Here is an 18967-nt window from a genome sequence, read left to right as displayed (position 1 = left end):
ATGATTTGGACCGTTTTTATTTCAGGGGGGGATGATTTGGACCGTTTTTTATTTCATGGGGGATGATTTTGACCATTTTTATTTCAGGGGGGGTGATTTTGACCGTTTTTATTTCAGGGGGGGGTGCCATCACATCACCCTTCATCCCCCTCAACTCGAGTACTGCTCACAGGGAAATCAGAACTTCTTCATAAATAACTCAAAAATCCCAGAGAGAAAAAAAACACCAGCAAACTAACAAACAAACCAATAAAGCTCTCAGAGTTAACAAAACGAACCAGCAATGAACTCGCAGCCCCGCTGTTTTAATCTCTCCTCCTGAGTAGCTGACGGGCTGCAGGTGTGATTTAAGGCTGATTTTTGGTTCCGCGTTACACCAACGCAGGCCCTACGCCGTGGGTTACGCGAACTACGGCGTACCCTACGGCGAAGGCTCTGCGTCGATTTAACGCGGAACCATAAATCAGGCTTCACAGCGCGACTCACTGTGCGCCTGGCTCTTACTCCTCGCCGCGCGCAGCTCCTCGCCAACTCCGCGCTCATATATTTAATACATTTATTAAGCCCATATATTTATAAAGCCTCTTTTGGCCGAGCCCTAACGCTGAGGCCATGGTAGATTTAGGTTACACGCGGACACGCTTGACTTTTCCCTGCCGGCTCTGCTCACTGCTCACTCGCTAAACAGTCCCCTCACAAACAGTGTCCAGCGGCGCTACGTTCCGCCGCGCTGCGCGGCGCTCCCAACGTTGTGTGCGCTACTCACCGGTATTACGGTATATGAAAAATTCATATCATAAGAAAAATAAACACCGGTATTCGGTATGAACCGGTATACCGCCCAGCACTACTGATAACGATAAAAAAAATACCAATTCAACTCCACCTTTTTAACTATAAATCTATCACCATACCACACCACCATCTCTTTCTTTCTTTCTTTCTTTCTTTCTTTCTTTCTTTCTTTCTTTCTTTCTTTCTTTCTTTCTTTCTTTCTTTCTTTCTTTCTTTCTTTCTTTCTTTCTTTCTTTCTTTCTTTCTGGCTCATATCCATCCTTCCTTCCTTCCTTCCTTCCTTCCTTCCTTCCTTCCTTCCTTCCTTCCTTCCTTCCTTCCTTAAATCCGGCTTTACACAAAAACGCCATCAACGTGAATTTATCATTTTTACCGCGAGATGACAAATTCTTACGGTGGGGAATTTTTTTGACGGTATATCGTGAATGGTAAAATATCACTCATCCCTAATGGCCGTTACCTGATAAAGTCCGAAGTCGAGCCTCAGTGTGGCGACGTAGCGCGTCTCGCGGCCGCTGTGAACGTCCCGCAGCTCCAGCTGGAGGTCGTGCCATCGCCCGTCTGCCACTTGAACCTGATCCAGACGCAGGCGCACCGGTCTCGCCGAGCCGCGAGTCACAGAGAAGACGAGCTGACCGTTTATCACCTGTGAATCATGAACATACGCACAGCCAAGCGACAGAGGAAAATGAGTACAAGAGGGGGAAAAAGGGCAAAATGATTTTGTCTTTGGGTGATAAAAAAGGGACAAGAACTAAGAATGAATGTGCTTCTGCTAAGATTTAGGACATTTAAAAAGTTTTGCTGGCTAATCTACGACTTCAAAGCTCTCTTAGGATGTTTTATACACCAGAAGATAATCTAGTATTAAGTCACTTTGCAGCTGTGAGACTTGTGTGCAATTCTCTGAGACTGTATATACGGTACTGTAAGCAAGTCCCTAACGTCATCCAGAGGTTTTCTAAAAACTGCTTGGGAAGCCTGTTTTTGCCGCTCAGATCGCAATGTTGGCAGGAAACAGTTCTGCATCTATTAATCCTAAAGTGGGAATGAACAGGCCAACAGAGAACTTCTTGCAGCTGTCTCTTAGTGCCACTAACAGCAGACAATTTTATTTTTCAAAATGACCATGATTAAGCCCTGTTAGGTCATTATTCACACCTCTGACAACACATTCACTGAAGGTGTCAAATATACCTGATGATTACATAGAAATTCATCTTCTGTACAGTTTTCATGGATGTGAAATCCAGCAATGGCGACCAAAACCATGTTTTTGTACCAGATCATTCCCTGAAATGCCCCTCCTGGTTCACTTCAAAGAGGAAAACCAAATCAGCGTGACTGATGCTAATATTTTCAGCCACTCCTGAATAATATTTCACACTATGAACCTTAGCATAAGATTTAGCTTGAGATAAGCGTAAGATTAAGTAGCCGAGGGTCCAAAAGAGGACGTGTTCGCCATTTATATCACAGAATCAAAGCCACTGAGGTGTTCTGAGCTGACGACGATGGTGAAAAAGGGTTAAAAAGAGGAAAAAAATAAGATCTTTTTATATATTTGGACACATTAAAAGGCCTGATGGCAGCAATCAACAGTTAATAATAAGTGTTGTATCAACAAATGGATAAATGTAAGCGTGCGCGTGTGTTTGTGCACCTGGAACAGCAGGCTGGTGTACTGGCCCGCCTGGGCCTGGAGCAGCGTCCCCTCGCGCGCCCTGGTCCTGAACACCAGGCCCAGGTACCAGGGCGTGGAGATCGTCACGTCGTTCTTCAGGTCCCACCAGAGGGCGCTGTTTCCCAGGAAGCGGTGGGGGTGGGGCATTACTGACGTGGAGGGCGAGAGGGAAAAACTGTCAATAAAAAGTACCGCGTGTTCCCGACCAGCCTCACGATGTCACCGTCGACCAAACTCTCACAGGACATTTGTGAATTCTTATATTTGGGTCAATGAAGTGACGCCTATATTGTCCGAAAAACTGATTTCTTTTCAATTCAAAAAAGGTTTAAATGGATAAAAAAATACCATATATTTGACCTACCTGTCCCACATATGGACTCACTTGAATTTTACAAAAAAATACTAGTTATTTGGGATTTTGTTGTTGTTTTAAGCGTCAAAATGTCATGTGGTGCGACCGTCCGACCAGGACTTTTGTTTTGAAAACTTTTTGAAATCATTCTAAATGTATTTAAATCAATCTTCTGCTCTATCTGGCATGATTTCCAAAGTGTCTTGTAGTGTATAAGATTGCAACACATTTATATTTATATTTCCATCATAATATACAAACAAAGTTTGACTGATGTCCATTTTATGAAATATCATGTGACGCGACCATTAAAATAACCATTTTTGTATAACACTCAAAAAAAAGATGTCAAGATGTTAAGGAAATTAATTTATTTTAATATGAATCATGGTTGCACCACATGACTTTTTTTTAAGGCTAGTGCCAATTCATCTTGACAAAAATCACTTAATTTAAAAGTTTTATCTGAATTTGTGTACACAACATTCTTAATGTTTGAACTACTGCAATAGATATTCTTTTTTTAATTATTTTAAAATTGACCTGTTGAAAATCCTTATTCGTCATTGACCCATTTGCGTTTTGCGCATTCAATTATGAAATGGATTAATGACAATATGGCCAACAAGTTTTGTTGCATTGTAAGTCATTCTTGAAGTTTATCTAAATATCCCCAAATTTATTTTCTCACTATTGTAACTTATCAAATGAATCTCGTTTTGCATTACCAAACAAATATCTAAATGGTAATTAGAACGTCTTGGCTTAGAAGTTCTGTTAAATGTTTTTATTCGAAGGAGATCAAAAAGCCTCTGAACGTACAGACTCACAATCAAACACTGACGAAACCTCCGCTCTCGTGAAGTCGCCCTGAGTGACATGTGTCAAGGGCACTATTCCGTTCTGTACATGTAATCTGCATTTCAAAGCATGCCCCGTGTACGATAAACTTCTGCAGTCAGCAGTGCAGCCTCATTCTGCCAGATCAAATAAACATGAGAGCTGAGGATCATCTGGTTCTCGGGCTACGATAAAGAGAAAAAAAATTACCCCTAAATGTAATTGAAACCAATCAAGAACTCAAGTTTTAATACATGCAGAGTTCAGACCTGCTGGAAAGCCCTCGAAAATCTGAAAGTTTTCAGAAGTATTTCAAACTCTCAGCTGAAGCCTTTTATTTATTTATTTATTTATTCATTTATTTATGATCTAGAAAAAAAATAAAAACTAAGAGGTTAAACCAGGGGTGTCAAACTCATTTTGCTTGGCGGGCCGGATTTGACCAATTCTTTTCTTGCGGGCCGCACGCTCAAAATAACAAAAACAGTATTTTTTTTTCTAATTCTTTTTTTTTACTATTGTTATCTAATCCAATTTCAGTTTAGTTAATTTTAAAGGAAATATGCACTTTGTTTACACCATAATTATGTAAAATATATTTCTTCAGGATCTTTTCTTGAAATTTCTCGTTTTTTTTCAAATTATGTAAGATACTTTTAATATAATTTTACAAAGATAAACAGAAACAAGTATGTTTTTTTTATATTTCGCTTTTTTTATAGGAAATTTAATTAAAAGCAAAATCTTTATTACATCAGAGAGTGTTTCTTTGTGATTTAAAGATTTTTCCAGTACAATTAAGTGTATTTATTTTTAAAAATTGGCGCAGATATTTACGCCAGTGTGCCGAAAAAGTCAGCACTTCTCTTTTAACTGTTTTATTTTGTCACTATCCTCGTATTCAAAACTGAAATTCTCCTAATAAATATCTTCTATCATCTTTTTAGCAGTGATACTTTTCCTGCAAAAATATATAATAGTAGTCAGTTAATAAAAATAAACGGCCGTCTACAAAGAAATAAAATCGGCAAATGCATTTTAGAAAACAAAAAAAATGTCGAAAACTGCTCTCTTTGTGGAATAACAATAGATTTGTAGAAGAAATATATTATTGGATAGGATATGCTGCGATTCATGGCAATTATTTATGCCTTTCTTTTTAGTAAATTAACATTTCGTTTTTTTGTGTTGGAAACTTTTCGCGGGCCGCATGAAAATCTCTCTCGGGCCGCATGCCGCCCACGGGCCGCACATTTGACACCCCTGGGTTAAACTTTCATCTTTTATTGTAAATGAGCGACTTCATCCTATGTGGTTCCTGTGTCTTGAAAATGCTGCGGCGACGTGTAACTCCAGACTTGAAGCGTAAAAAAGCACATCCCAAGACAGGATTTCCCACCACGGCAACAGGGATACAGTTTTTATTAATACTGTCTGACTCACAGCAACAAATTAAGTCACACAACTTGTGAACATTTTTCTTTGAGATAAAAACAACATCCCAATGTCCCCGCACAAGCACATTTTCCTACATGATTTCCCCCCAGAGTGGGATGTCTGCTCGTGCAATCAAGAAGTGTCAGTAAATATAAATGAGCAAAACTCAGCTGGAAACCGCTTGGGCCTCCGAATGCCCGCCCTGGGGAATCACTTAATCTTTATCAGGGTCCAATTATGTACAGGAAATAAAGCCGGATATATGGAGTGTATCTCTTTTTTAAATGTCAAGTTTAGTTAAGTGCATTGCATTGTTATATTTTTCGTTCCCATTTTATCTTCTGTATTTATGTCCTCAAAAGATGAAAGTCCCTCAGCCCTTATCTACCACTATGGTTTCCACTTGTGCAAACGCCCCACTCGGCTGTGAAGGTTAAGTTTTAACACGCACTCAGTTGATGTGGCGCGTGTGTGCTTTTACTTGTCAAGCTTGTCCAGCCGTGCATGAGTGGCATCAGCATTTCATATTGCACAAAAAATATAATTCTTATGAATTACGGTGATAAACATATAGTCGGTTATTTCCAATGAAAGCAGAAGATCTAACCAAGGGGTCGGCAACCCGTGGCTCTAGAGCCGCATGCGGCTCTTTAGCGCCGCCCTAGTGGCTCCTGGAGCTTTTTCAAAAATGTTTGACCTTTTTTTTCTTTTTTTCTTCCTTTTTCCTTTCCTTTTTAATCTCGACATTTCGACTTTTTTCTCGAAATTTTGACTTTTTTCTCGACATTACGACTTTTTTCTCGAGATTTGGACTTTTTTTCTCGACATTTGGACTTTTTTCTCAAAATTGTACTTCAACATTAATCTCGACATTTCGACTTTTTTCTCGAAATTTCGACTTTTTTCTCGAAATACTGACTTTTTTCTCGACATTTCAACTTTTTTCTCGACATTTTGACTTTTTTGCATGTGCATACTGAAAAAAAAAATCTTCCCCCAGTTCTAACTAATATAGAAACATGCAGCATGTGTTGTCTTCATTCTAAGCCTTATACAAGACTTTTCATTTTTTGCGGCTCCAGACATATTTGTTTTTTGTGTTTTTGGTCCAATATGGCTCTTTCAACATTTTGGGTTGCCGACGCCTGATCTAACCCCTCCAGTGGTTTGTTATGTCAGGTGTCTAGTATCTTGAGAGGCTGAGAATTAAAGGGTTTTATTACACAACTTTAAATTTACCATAAGGAAGTTTTTTTTTTTTTAAACAAAGCCTTAAGTCTGAAAGGGTTTAACTGAGAAGAGAAAAGTGGGACAGAAAAGAAAAACGGCCACAGCAAAGAGCAAGTGAATGAATAACACATGAACATAATAAGAACTGTTTAATTGGCAAAGAACCCTGTTAAAGTTTTTACCTGGAGAGCTTAGTAGTGGTTAATCAATTAATTAACTCATTAACAAAGCATTGGTTTAATCTCCTTTAGCAAATAAAAGCCCTGGAACGTGTCACTACTTTTGTCACATTTATTCAAAAAGAGAAAACCACTCTCTCATCTGGGACAGAAATGTACACTAAAGCACTAAAGTAGATGGATGAAAACAACACGATTACCGTAGTTATCAATACATAGCATACAACTGCATATAATCAGAGGATTTTTTTAAATAAATAAAAAAACGGTCTTCTTACTCTGGCTGCAGTCCTTCCCTCCATATCCGGTGGGACAGTCGCAGGAGAAAGTCTCCCAGCTCACCCTGCACGTGCCCCCGTTCTGACATGGGTTGGACTTGCAGAAGGGGAGTTTGGCACTGCAGCCTGAAAGTAGCAAAGAAACTGTTAAAGTCTCCAAAATGAATCGCTTCAATATGCATCTCTATTGCGCAAAAATAATTGCAAGATAGCGGATAAATCATGATGGCGTCGTGGTGTTCAGTAATTACTTGAATATACAAAAGTAATTCATCTTTAAAGGTCAGCTTTCATCAGGAAAAGAAATAGTAAATGGACAACATTTATCATTTATATTGTCATTTATATTGTCTTGTTATCTCCTTAAAGTGCTTTTCAAGGCATATTAATTCATTTTAGTCAGTTATTATTATTACTTTGTTCATATATGCAGTGCATTTCTTTCTCATGCACACACTCCAGGTGCAATGTGGCGGTCGGTGCCCAAAGGCACTTGGTTATGTGGACTGCAGAAAGCTAAGATCAAATAGTCATTCTGAGTGATAGTCTTCCTCCTGAGCCACAGCTGCTCCAAAGGTATAAATGTTTAAAGACAATTCATCATGTGTTGATATACATATATTACATTTGAAGGCCAATAGAAAATGTAATGAAGAGGTTGACAGACCTTTCATTTTGTCAGACAAGAGATATTCTAGTTAATAAAGTCCTAAATTTGTAAAATCACATTTATTATTGAGATTATCTAATCATAGATAAGGCTAGGGGAACTCAAAGTTGTCTGTCCTTGTTAATGTTTTCAAATCCCCTGTGAGTGAACAATTAGAAGTGTTTCTATCCACAAATAATATCTCTGAAACTGCCAATTAGGCTTTAGACAAGAGCATACCGTAGACTCAAATATAATATATGATCTCATTAAAGCTTTAGACAACAGGAAACATGATGTGGCCTTTTTTATTGAGATCTATCCGAGAGTTTTTAAATGTAATATAAAAGCTCAGTTTTGGGAAGTATAAAAGTTATCCATTAGGTATATATAAGTGCAAACAGAAAGAAGGTATTATATAGCTGTCTAAGTGGAACCAAAGGTGTCCCTCAGGGACTGATCCTGGGACCACATGGTTTTAAAGGATGTCTGAAACACCACTTAATTTTTGTTTTGTAAATGGAACTGCTCAGGCATAAGTAATGGATGTGCTGAAAGATTTTATCGTCTTGTGTAATCTCCTTGAAATTATTTTTTGTTTTTGTTCATTTGGTTTGTTATTTAGTCGTTTATTTTTTGTTTGTTTCTTAATTATTAAATTGTACTCTATCGTTTTTCATATATCCGATCATTTTTCTTTTGTGTAAATTATTTGTAATTTTCCTTTAATTTCTATCATCTATAGATTTCTAACTGCTCATTTGCATATTTTGTTTTTAGAAGTATGATATTAAATTTTATGTTAACTATAGGTGGAGGCACCTGATAAGCTCTTTTGAGTTTGTGCCTCTTCCTGCACTTTAATTTGTAAAGTTGGTAATTGTATGTGTGTAATGTTTAACTGTGCAAATAAAATAAATCTAAAATAAATCTAAAAAAAAATCACATATTTTCATCAAGTATGTAAAAAAAATCTTGATCAAAATCTATCAAAAAGAAAAAATCATTTTTATGCTGATGATACAGCCATCCAATGCTCTGTCGACACCTAATCAGGTTATCTGCCAGCTTCAACAAGGTTTGAATATATACTTTATGTGATTTGGAATAGGTTGTGAATACCAAACTAAACTATAGTTATGAAGCAAAGACAAATCAAGCATGTGAATCGTCCCACTATTGTAGCTGTTCAGGGCTATAAAATGTTCTTAGTATCACAACACAAATACATAAGAATCCAAATGAATTATTCAGTCCATTTCACTCCCCACATATAACTGGAATAGTTACCAAGTATTTACATGCAAACACTGACATGCAATGGATAGTCTACCATGGGGCACTCAAATTCAATAGTAAATCTTTACAATTTTTAAACATCATTTTGCATTTTATGCTTGAGTTGGATCATCTGCTTTGTCCTCCCAACTTAAGTACAGACTCACACCCTTTCAACAAAAGTAAAGGACATTATTGTCTTTGGAATGATTGCCTTTATCCAAACTCCAACCTCCAAACTGAATTGGAGGTTTAAATATGCTGTTCCTTATCCTTAAAATCAGCTGCAAAGTCACCTTAATCATAAGAAGCCAGTCTCACTAAATGAGTTCAAACACATTTTAAAAACATACTGGGTAAAGGTCTTGCGGTAGTTGCTGTTATTAATCAGTATATCCATGAGACTGTGGTAGCTGGGTAATAGAAAACATAACTAACACAATCTGATTAATAAAATAATATTATACACCCAAACACATATTCTGAAGTTTCTAAAAGTTAGAAATGTATAGAGCAATAGGGATTGACAATGCTGACCAGGAATTGTTCCATTGTTAGCTATAAATCCAGCCAGATCCAGCGGCTTGTTGTCAATGTGCAACTCCTTCATACAGCCAATAAACTCCCTGGTGCCGAACGGGAAATTGTCGGGCACGTTGGGAACTCCGCCCAGAAATAATGGACCTGTCAGATCCAGAGACCTAAGAAACAAGAAAAGATAAAGAGGAAAGAGAGTCAAGAAAAGTGGAAAGGAAAGGTGGTTAAGGAGGAAATACAGGATTATCCCTCGAGGATGGAGGCGAGGGATGAAAGAAGGGAATATGAGAAAAAAAGAGAACATGAAAAGAAGTTACATGAGAAAGGGATTTAACAAACCCAGAGATTAAACGAGTCATCAAAGGTAAAACGTCAAAAGACACTAATCGGAGAATAACGGTGGAAGGTGAAGATAAATGTGGCACAATTTTTTTCTTCTCGGGTAAAAGTGGAGCAGAGGAAGAGTTATGATGAAAAGATGTAAAATGACAGGAGACAGATGGAAATTAACAAGTGCAATAAACGTCTGAGGAGATGAAGTAAAAGTGAAAGGCACGAGAGGGGAGAAAAAAAGAGAGAAGGTGCTGGAGATGTTGAAACATCCCAATGCATAAAAGTGAGATACAAAACGGTGACAAAAATCCCTGTGGATGAAGTACGAGGAGGAGAGGAACAAATCAGAGAAGTGAGAATGATGTCAAATGATGAGAGGGAGCGAAGGTGGAAGAGAGAGAGCAGATGGGAAAAGGGTGGGAAAAGAAACGGGGAATGCAAAGGAGAGGATGATGGGGCAGCAAAGACAGCTATGGGATGGGACCGTTTGTGTCTCTCTTTCTTTCAACTTCCCTGTGATGAGATGTTTCTTTATACAGTACCTCTATTTGAAAATAGATGCAACAACCAAACACGCTTTGATTAATGCCAAAGAAACAAACGGTGCCACATGAAGTCAAGGCAACAGGAGCTCAATGACAGTTCAATCAAATATTAACAAAGCGAGTCTTTAGAAGAGGATGTCAACAGCAAGTAAAAAGGTGAACTCTTCATTGAGAAATGGAAGAGAAACAGAGGAAGAGTGTTGAGGTGTTCATTGTTGGCCTCCCTCTTTGATCCGCCTTTTCTTTTCTGGTGCATTCTAAAGCCGACAGGACTAGGCCTGTGTTGAAAAAATCCATTTCCCAATTCTAAATCGATTCTCATATTAATTCCTAAAAATCGATTCATATGTCTAAAGATCGATTTTTTATTTTTTTTTATTTTATTTATTGAGGTATTTTTTTTTTTTCATCATTACATTACAACTTTTGGTTATTATTTTTGTTTATCCCCAAAAAAGGAATGTTTTGTTGGACACGAGAATAACTGGTGCCATGTTTTTGCCTTTAAATATGTTTAAAGGTATGAAAACATTAAAGTGTTAGGTTATAATTGCATAAATTGTCTATATTTCATTACTTTTTATACTGTCTTGGGGTTACATTTGCAAAAAATGCTAAAAACAAAATACTCAAACATTAAAAACCAAAATAGACCGAAAATGGAACAAATAAAAACGGAATGTGGGAAAAAATAAAACCGATTTCATCCGTCTCTGTTTCCTCCCTGGATCTGTTTGGTAATTCTGACCCACATGATGTTTCTGAAAGCAGTTCTATCAGCATTCTGGGAGCTGATTGGTCCTTACAGCATCATTAGCTGCCAATACTTGCTGTTTAATCTCAATATAATACTAGTAGTAATATTTTGCATAACTACAGTCATATTATTCATGCAACAGCTCAAAAAACTGTTTTAACAACACTAACCCAAATCAATATCAGAATCGAATCGAATCAAATCTTGATAATCGATTCTGAATCTTAAAAATCGGAATCGAATCGATTCTTGACATTTGAATCGATCCCCAGCCCTAGACAGGACACAATATGAATGTTTCCGTTACAAAAATGTGTGCGAGACACGTGCAGCCAGCATTGAGAAGAAATGAGCCGGTGAGCGAGGAAAAACCACACAAGCGGTTCTCGTGAAGGAGCATGAAGACATCCGTCGTGACTCATTAAAGCCTCGGGTCTCCACAGATTTCCTTCACAGTCACCTTATTTCCGTGATGGTTCACTGAAAATCCTCTCCAACAGATTTGAAACGTTTTAGCAGGATTTTAACAGATTAGACTGCTTAAACCTGTGTTAAATCACATGTGCCACCACGTCTTTCTTCTGATATGATCGTCATACGAGCCCATACCTTTGTGAATATTTAGTGCCCCAAATCTCAGAGGCTCCACTAAACAAGTGCAATGATGTGCACCAGCAGCTGCACGTGTCATCCTGGGGATGTGGAGTGAACAAAACCATTCAAACAGGTTCAGAGCTTATGATACCCTGCTGGGAAAAATGCCCTCCCGCATCCACCAGATAAATATGGTAACGGCAATGAGAGCATAAACACAAAAGTGAAATTTGTTGTAGGTGCTGAAAACACTAATTTTTAACGACATCCATCAGCATGATTTGCCTTTTTGAAGCTTTAATCTAGTGACCTATAAAGTGCACAGCCAGCTGGCTAGTATGCTGCTGCATACAGCCATCAGCTTTATTGGTTTACTACTTACCGAAAATTGCCTTTGAATATCGGCTAAGCCTCTGATCGGTCACAGATTATGGTTAACGAAAGCTATTTTTGCAAAGAAGCTGGAACCGCTTGTGCAAACACCACCCACAGCCCGGGGTTAATGACTACTCAGCGCCTTTCAGTCGGAGCACGAGAGGTAAAAAAATAATTTCCTCCAGGAATGAAGCTGAAGACATATTTTAGAGTAAGACAGCGCGGCAGAAGCACTGATTAACATTGTGGCCTCGTGGAATTAAGTTTGTGGATTCAAATCGGTCGTGATATTGGTGTGGGGAGTCTTCATTGTGTCCCTGAAAAATTAAAAACTGAAAATGGAGTGTTCAGTTTCCTTGGCCTCCCCTAACCTACAGCTTTTTTAGGGTAATTGTGGTTGCAAACTAGCTCCATACATGAGCATGTATAGATGTCTGTCAGGTGATACCCACTCCAGCTCCTCGTGATTTTAAACTGTAATAAACAGCTTAATTCATTATAGATGAAGCTGTGATATGATGAGTTGCCATACGTGTGGTTGTTTTCTATGGTTTGCTTTATCGCAGAAGGAAGAAAAAGGAAGCTTACATGTCCGAAGGCAAGCGTTTTTATATTTTCAAGGAGTTAGTACAAAACTGAGATATGAATATTGTGTCTTCAATTACAACTTTAAACTGAATACAAACCAACGGATCATCTTTATTATCTACAGCTGCATAGAATAAAACCTGATAACAAACTCTTATCATGTTATCTGGATTGATACCGATCGATTGTGACTTTATAGCTTCTGCAAAGTGGACTGTAAACCACTTTCCTCCATATGACAATTCATTGGATCAACGGGTCAAGAAAGCTGCATCCGAGTGCAAACGCATCAAAGGGAAATATATTTAGGTGCTAAGATCAGAACAATTTTAAGGACTTGATTTTAAGGACTTACTTAAGGACTTGATTTTAAGGACTTACTTAAATGATGGCGACTAGGGCTGGGTATCGATTCAAATGTCAAGAATCGATTCGATTCCGATTCTTAATATTCAGAATCGATTATCATGATTCGATCCGATTCAATCAATCCGATTTGATATTGATTTGGCTTAGTGATATTTAAAATGTTTTTTGAGCTGTATATATATATATATATATATATATATATATATATTTTTTATCCCGGTTTTTTCCCATTTTTACCACCCCGTGCTCCTACCTAAGTGACAGTCCTGGGCATTGCCATCCTCTACCAACCCCGGGAGGGCCCTACACTGAGCTCAGGTCTCCTTCTTATCCTGAGGAGTGAGCAGGCCGCATCTTTTCACCAGACAGGGTGGGGCTTCTCCGGCCGGACGTAGTGCGTGGAAGGATCACGTTATTCCGGCCGGAATCCTTTCTCCAACCCCACCCAGGGTGTGGGCGCTGAAGTCATGGGGGAACTAACACGCACTTCAGCGACCACAGCATCCCCGGCGGGAATCGAACCCAGGACCTTCTTGCTGTGAGACGGCTGCACTACCAGCTGCGCCACCGTGCCCCGTTGCCTGAATCATATGATTGTAAAATAACTAGTGAAATAATAATTTCACAATAATTATGGTGAAATAACTAAGAAATAAATAACTCAAACAGGCCTTTCAATATCCATTTAAAGTGCAAAAAAGAAAGAAATTGCAACAGTTCATGCAGTAAACAAATCATTTTAGCTTATCTAATTTATTCTGTCACTACGCACACATATTGCCATGAAGCACCTGGCATTTTTCAGAAGCGTCATGACAAACTGTGTGTCCGACTACTGGGATTAAAGTTCACCTGGCGAAAATGATGGGGAAAAAAAATAAAATAAAAATAAATCGATCTTTAGACATAAGAATCGATTTTTAGGAATTAATATGAGAATCGATTTAGAATTGGAAAATCGATTTTTTTCAACACAGGCCTAATGGCGACCAGTGCTGTTACTAGATCAACCTCCCCAGCATCTACAGTATGTCCTAAAGATAGCCCCATTACACTTTTAGAGAAAAGATGGAACACTCAAGCTGTCTTGTACTTGCAGTTTAACAAATAAAAAACAACATGACTGGGGAGATGAAGGTTTGGGAAGCAAACAACAGAAAAAACTCACTTCTTGCTGCTGGTCTGTTTTCCTTGCGCAGCGCAGCTGTAATTTCCCAGCTGTGTGCCGAAGCGCAGTGACAGGGAGGTGTCGCAGTCGTCGATGCTCACCACAGCCAGCTTCTCATCTGATGGACCCTGAGCTTCTCCGATCACGCTCCGCCTCGGCTGAACACGTATACACCGGATTGAATGCATTTCCGAGGAACCAGAGAGCAAATGACATGAGAAAGAGTCAGAATGCGTGAAATATAAGATGTATTTTTTCCCCAGTGCAGTTATACACTATACAGATGCAAAATAACACGCTCAACACATCACATCAGAATATAAACTGCTACTGTACAAAGTTAGGAAGGAAAAAGGGGAAATTTGAGTTAGTCTGACTCAAAACAACAAAGAAAAGGGTGAGAAAAATGGTGTAAAAGCAGATGAAAGACGCTCTCACTACTCTCTTACTGTTTTTTATGAAAGCAAGACGGGAAGAAGAAAGAACGGGAAGAGTGAACTAAAGCAGAAAGAAGTGTATGTGCACCCTGACACACACTCATACTCACATAGCGTGTAGCGGGCTGAGGAAAATAAAAGAACATGAAGAAAATTAAAGGAGATGCGCCGAAAATATGCATGAATAAAAATGGTGGCAAACAAACACCCACAGACAAGCACATAATTTCACGTCAAAGTAAGTTTTCTGCAGGAGAAACTTTTCTGTCGACACATCAGAAGTGCAAATGTACCAACTGAAAAGCAGACTATTAGCACAGAATCACCTCAGACACTTCACAAGACGTAATGTAATGTAATGTAAGTCGGGGGGAAATACAAGGGCGTTCTCAGTCAGGGCAAACGTACCTTGTTGTAATAGTGGATGTGAACCGTGTGCCAGTTTCCATCGCTCACGCCGCCAGGCAGGAAGGGGCTCACCTGAGTGGACGATTCACCTGCAGGAGGACGACGAAACTCGCGTCAAAACTTAAGCAGAAAATGATTCTGGCACTGGGAGTTTACTTACTAACACAGCCACAAAAAAACAACATATTTCTTTAAGAGACTGTTGATACAAAACTGCATTTGTATGGGCTCAAATTAATGCCATAAATATTTTGTATCTGTAAATAAACTTTGTACTTGTAGAAATATTTTGTGAGTGTGAAAAAAATATTTGTACTTGTAGAAATATTTTGTGCGTGTGCAAAAAATATTTGTACTTGCAAAAAATATTTGTACTTGTAGATATATTTTGTGCGTGTGCAAAAAATAGTTGTACTTGTAGATACAAAGCTACAAACTTTTTTACAAAAGCTACAAACTTTTTACAAAGCTAGCTTTGTATCTACAAGTACAAATATTTGTTGCACATGCACAAAATATTTCTACAAGTACAAATATTTTTTGCAAGTACAAATATTTTTTGCACACGCACAAAATATTTCTACAAGTACAAATATTTTTTGCAAGTACAAATATTTTTTGCACATGCACAAAATATTTCTACAAGTACAAATATTTTTTCCAAGTACAAATATTTTTTGCACACGCACAAAATATTTCTACAAGTACAAAGTTTATTTACAGATACAAACTATTTATGGCATTAATTTGAGCCCATACATTTGCACCCAAATTATATTCATTTTTATTAATTTGAGGCCAAATTGATGGAAAGTTAGACACTGTTGTCCCAAGATCAATTTTGTTGTGGCAGTTTGCACATGTTTATTGCTCCCAAACATACGACTACATGAAATCACTTCAGTGGACATATGGTCTCCATTTCTATCCCCACAAACGTCACATGAGGGAATATAAATAGGAAATGAGGCTCACTGAAACGCGCAAACATACAGATACAGACCTGTGGAATATTTAAACACCACTTGTCCCTCCTGGATCTCCAAAGCGATGAAATCATGTTTCTCGTTGAAGCGTCCGTTGTAGAAGAGAAGGCCGCTGGTCTCCAGGGTGGCAAACCTACACAAAATAAACACAGGGACATAAGTGCCGCACCATACACCCAGTTCGTTTAGCCGTATTTAAAATATCCACATGCTGATTTGGGATTTACGTTTGACTGATTCCACATTTGACTCAAATACATCAAACGTTTCTAATCTCATCGCCCGCAGCAACACAAGAACAGCCACCTTGTGTGGAAGAAGGATAGTATTTGGTGTTTACCAGAGGTGGGTAGAGTAGCCAAAAATTGTACTCAAGTAAAAGTACTGTTACTTCAGAATAATATGACTCAAGTGGAAGTAAAAAGTAGTCATCCAAATAATTACTTGAGTAAAAGTAAAAAAGTACTTGGTGAAAAAACTATTCAAGTACTGAGTAACTGTTGAGTAACGTCTGATTTATTTTTTTAACACAACCATTCAAACAGACAAAAGTACAAAATAATCATCTTCAGCTTAAAGTAAATTCAAGTACTTTAATAAATAATGAAATAAATAAAATAATAACAGAATAAAAAAATAAATTAAGCACAAGTAACACAAAATTTCAAGCCTTTGTACTTTTCTTTTTTAACCAGGCAGAACTAGAACAAGCCCATGAACTCATAGAAACTCTGTGTGTGTTTGAGTCTGTGTAAATGTGACAAAACATGCAAAAACAAACATTTTTCCCAAAGAATTACTCAGTGATGTCATGAGATTGACGCGTACGTGGAGGATTAAAAGAAAAGTAACGAGCCCAACGTAGCCTAATGTAGCGGAGTAAGAGTAACAGTTTCTTCTTCACAAATCTACTCAAGTAAAAGTAAAAAGTATAGTGATTAAAAACTACTCCTAAAAGTACAAAATTTCCCAAAACGTACCGTACTCAAGTAAATGTAACGGAGTAAATGTAACTCGTTACTACCCACCTCTGGTGTTTACTACAGAACAGATGACAAATATCCTCTTGCAAAAGAAAGAAAATCCAACTAAAAGCTTTCCATGGTAACGTCCAGTTGTTGTCATAATGGAACATTAACGGTCATTTTCACTATTTAGGTGACACATCTGAACTGCTACAGATAAGGTTTCTCTCCTCAGTGAGTCTGGCATGGTTTTTGTTTTTATCTTTATCATTGATGCGTCTGTCTGCCCCCCCCCCCAGCCCTCTTTGATTGCCACCTGTGTCCCTGTCTGTCTCAGGCTGTTTACCGAGGGCTCTGTTTGCCTTGCCAGTGCTTCTTGTTGTTGCACGTCTTTGTTCCTTTTCTGTGGACCTCATTTTCTTTTGCCCCGCACATGACCTGCTGTCAGTTTTCAGCAACGGGACTGTTTGTTACTCCTGCCTCCCTGTCCTTGAACATTTGAGCCCTGAAGCGCTGTAAATGTTGTCCCCGGTTTCTCCACCCAATCACACCAGACAATCCCAAATACATGTACAAGTCCACAGAGCTGGGCACAAAGTGTGGGTTCTACTGCAGAGCAGGGACCCATTTCAGAAAGGATTTTTAATAAAATCCACGTGCAGCATCCCAGTCGTCATGAGGAAAACCAACATTAGCAAACACATACAGGACTGTCTCAGAAAATTAGAATATTGTGATAAAGTTCTTTATTTTCTGTAATGCAATTAAAAAAAACAAAAATGTCATACATTCTGGATTCATTACAAATCAACTGAAATATTGCAAGCCTTTTATTATTTTAATATTGCTGATTATGGCTTACAGTTTAAGATTAAGATTCCCAGAATATTCTAATTTTTTGAGATAGGATATTTGAGTTTTCTTAAGTTGTAAGCCACGATCAGCAATATTAAAATAATAAAAGGCTTGCAATATTTCAGTTGATTTGTAATGAATCCAGAATGTATGACATTTTTGCATTAAAGAAAATAAAAGACTTTATCACAATATTCTAATTTTCTGAGACAGTCTTGTACTTGGCTAAAACATAAAATCAACAAAACATAAATGACAAATGAATAACCCAAAGTATTGGGGTGAAGTAAGTGCATGTGATGGGGGATATTTATGATGCATGGATAGACAAGATAATGCACGTGTGTAACTGTGCAGAAAAACACTAACAGAAGTAATTGGGGGACGCCAAACAGTCTCAGAGCCTAACTAACACTTTTCACAAAGCAAAAGTGTCTCCAATCGAACTCGTTCAGCCTCTTCAGTCAATAAAAACACAGATCTTTGTTCAGATGTCTCTAAAATGCACATTTCAAGCTCGATTACATGATGAAATTCAACCCGTTTCACCTGTAAGACGGGGAGGAGAGGGCAAGAAACTTTTTTGTTTTGTTTAACAAGTAAGACCAGGTAAGTTAACAGAATAAGTTACTATGATAACAGACTGAGTATAAGTTACCTCAGCTTCTGAAACAGACTTAACCGAGTTAACACACTCTCAGGTTCAAGTTACCTCACTGTTTGAAACAGAAAACCTCGACATCCACTCATTTCAGGTTTGACGTACTCAGAGTTTGCAAGTAAGCCACTGTTAAAAGTTAGATATCAAAAGTCTACTTTAATAACAGCTTGAAACCCAAGAAGAGAAATGCTCCTATTGACTTTTACTGTGTTGCATCAATAAGGCAAATACAGAGAATTTAAAATGTTCAATGCTTTTTAAACATCATCCTTAGCATTGAGCAGTTCCAGTCTAAAATAAACATACAGGTCTTTAGTTGTGGACATATAGTCAGCCGATCAGAATCAGAGGTGCAGAGAAGGTGAGGAGCTAAATTATTGCAAAGACACATGCTTTACCAGTGTCCCCAATCTGACCACTTTGTAAAATATATTATTTAATCCAAGATCTGAACCAGGAATGTAAATGACATGTTCGTGATACTCTTTCAGCTCTTTTGCCTCATTAGCCGGCGAAGGTTTCAAGTACAGCTGAGCAAACAGACCATGTCTGTAATAAAAAAAACCTCACAAAACCAATTAGATTGCTTTTTTTTTTCTTTATCCAAAGATGTAACGACGCGGGAGCTCCATCAGCCTAGCAACAGACAGCAGACAACACTACC

At 38.1% G+C, this 18967-nt stretch overlaps 1 protein-coding gene across 5 annotated transcripts in view; it reads right to left on the bottom strand.

Moving 5' to 3' along the window:
* The window catches only part of celsr3 (cadherin, EGF LAG seven-pass G-type receptor 3), a 158952-nt gene that overhangs the window by 73490 nt on the left and 66495 nt on the right, over positions 1-18967 (bottom strand). For all 5 annotated transcript variants that reach the window (XM_061736720.1, XM_061736725.1, XM_061736721.1 and 2 more), the window contains exons 5-12: positions 15840-15955; positions 14837-14925; positions 14539-14553; positions 13992-14149; positions 9263-9426; positions 6799-6924; positions 2459-2628; positions 1256-1441 (exon numbers count right to left, since the gene is read on the bottom strand). In XM_061736720.1, coding sequence (XP_061592704.1) covers positions 1256-1441; positions 2459-2628; positions 6799-6924; positions 9263-9426; positions 13992-14149; positions 14539-14553; positions 14837-14925; positions 15840-15955 — 1024 coding nt within the window. The remainder of the gene's footprint in view (positions 1-1255; positions 1442-2458; positions 2629-6798; positions 6925-9262; positions 9427-13991; positions 14150-14538; positions 14554-14836; positions 14926-15839; positions 15956-18967) is intronic.

The sequence above is a fragment of the Cololabis saira genome, chromosome 12, assembly GCF_033807715.1.
Source record: "Cololabis saira isolate AMF1-May2022 chromosome 12, fColSai1.1, whole genome shotgun sequence".
Classification (NCBI taxonomy): domain Eukaryota; kingdom Metazoa; phylum Chordata; class Actinopteri; order Beloniformes; family Belonidae; genus Cololabis; species Cololabis saira.
The sequence above is the reverse complement of the archived record's forward strand: the minus strand, read 5'-3'. Positions and strand labels throughout refer to the sequence as shown.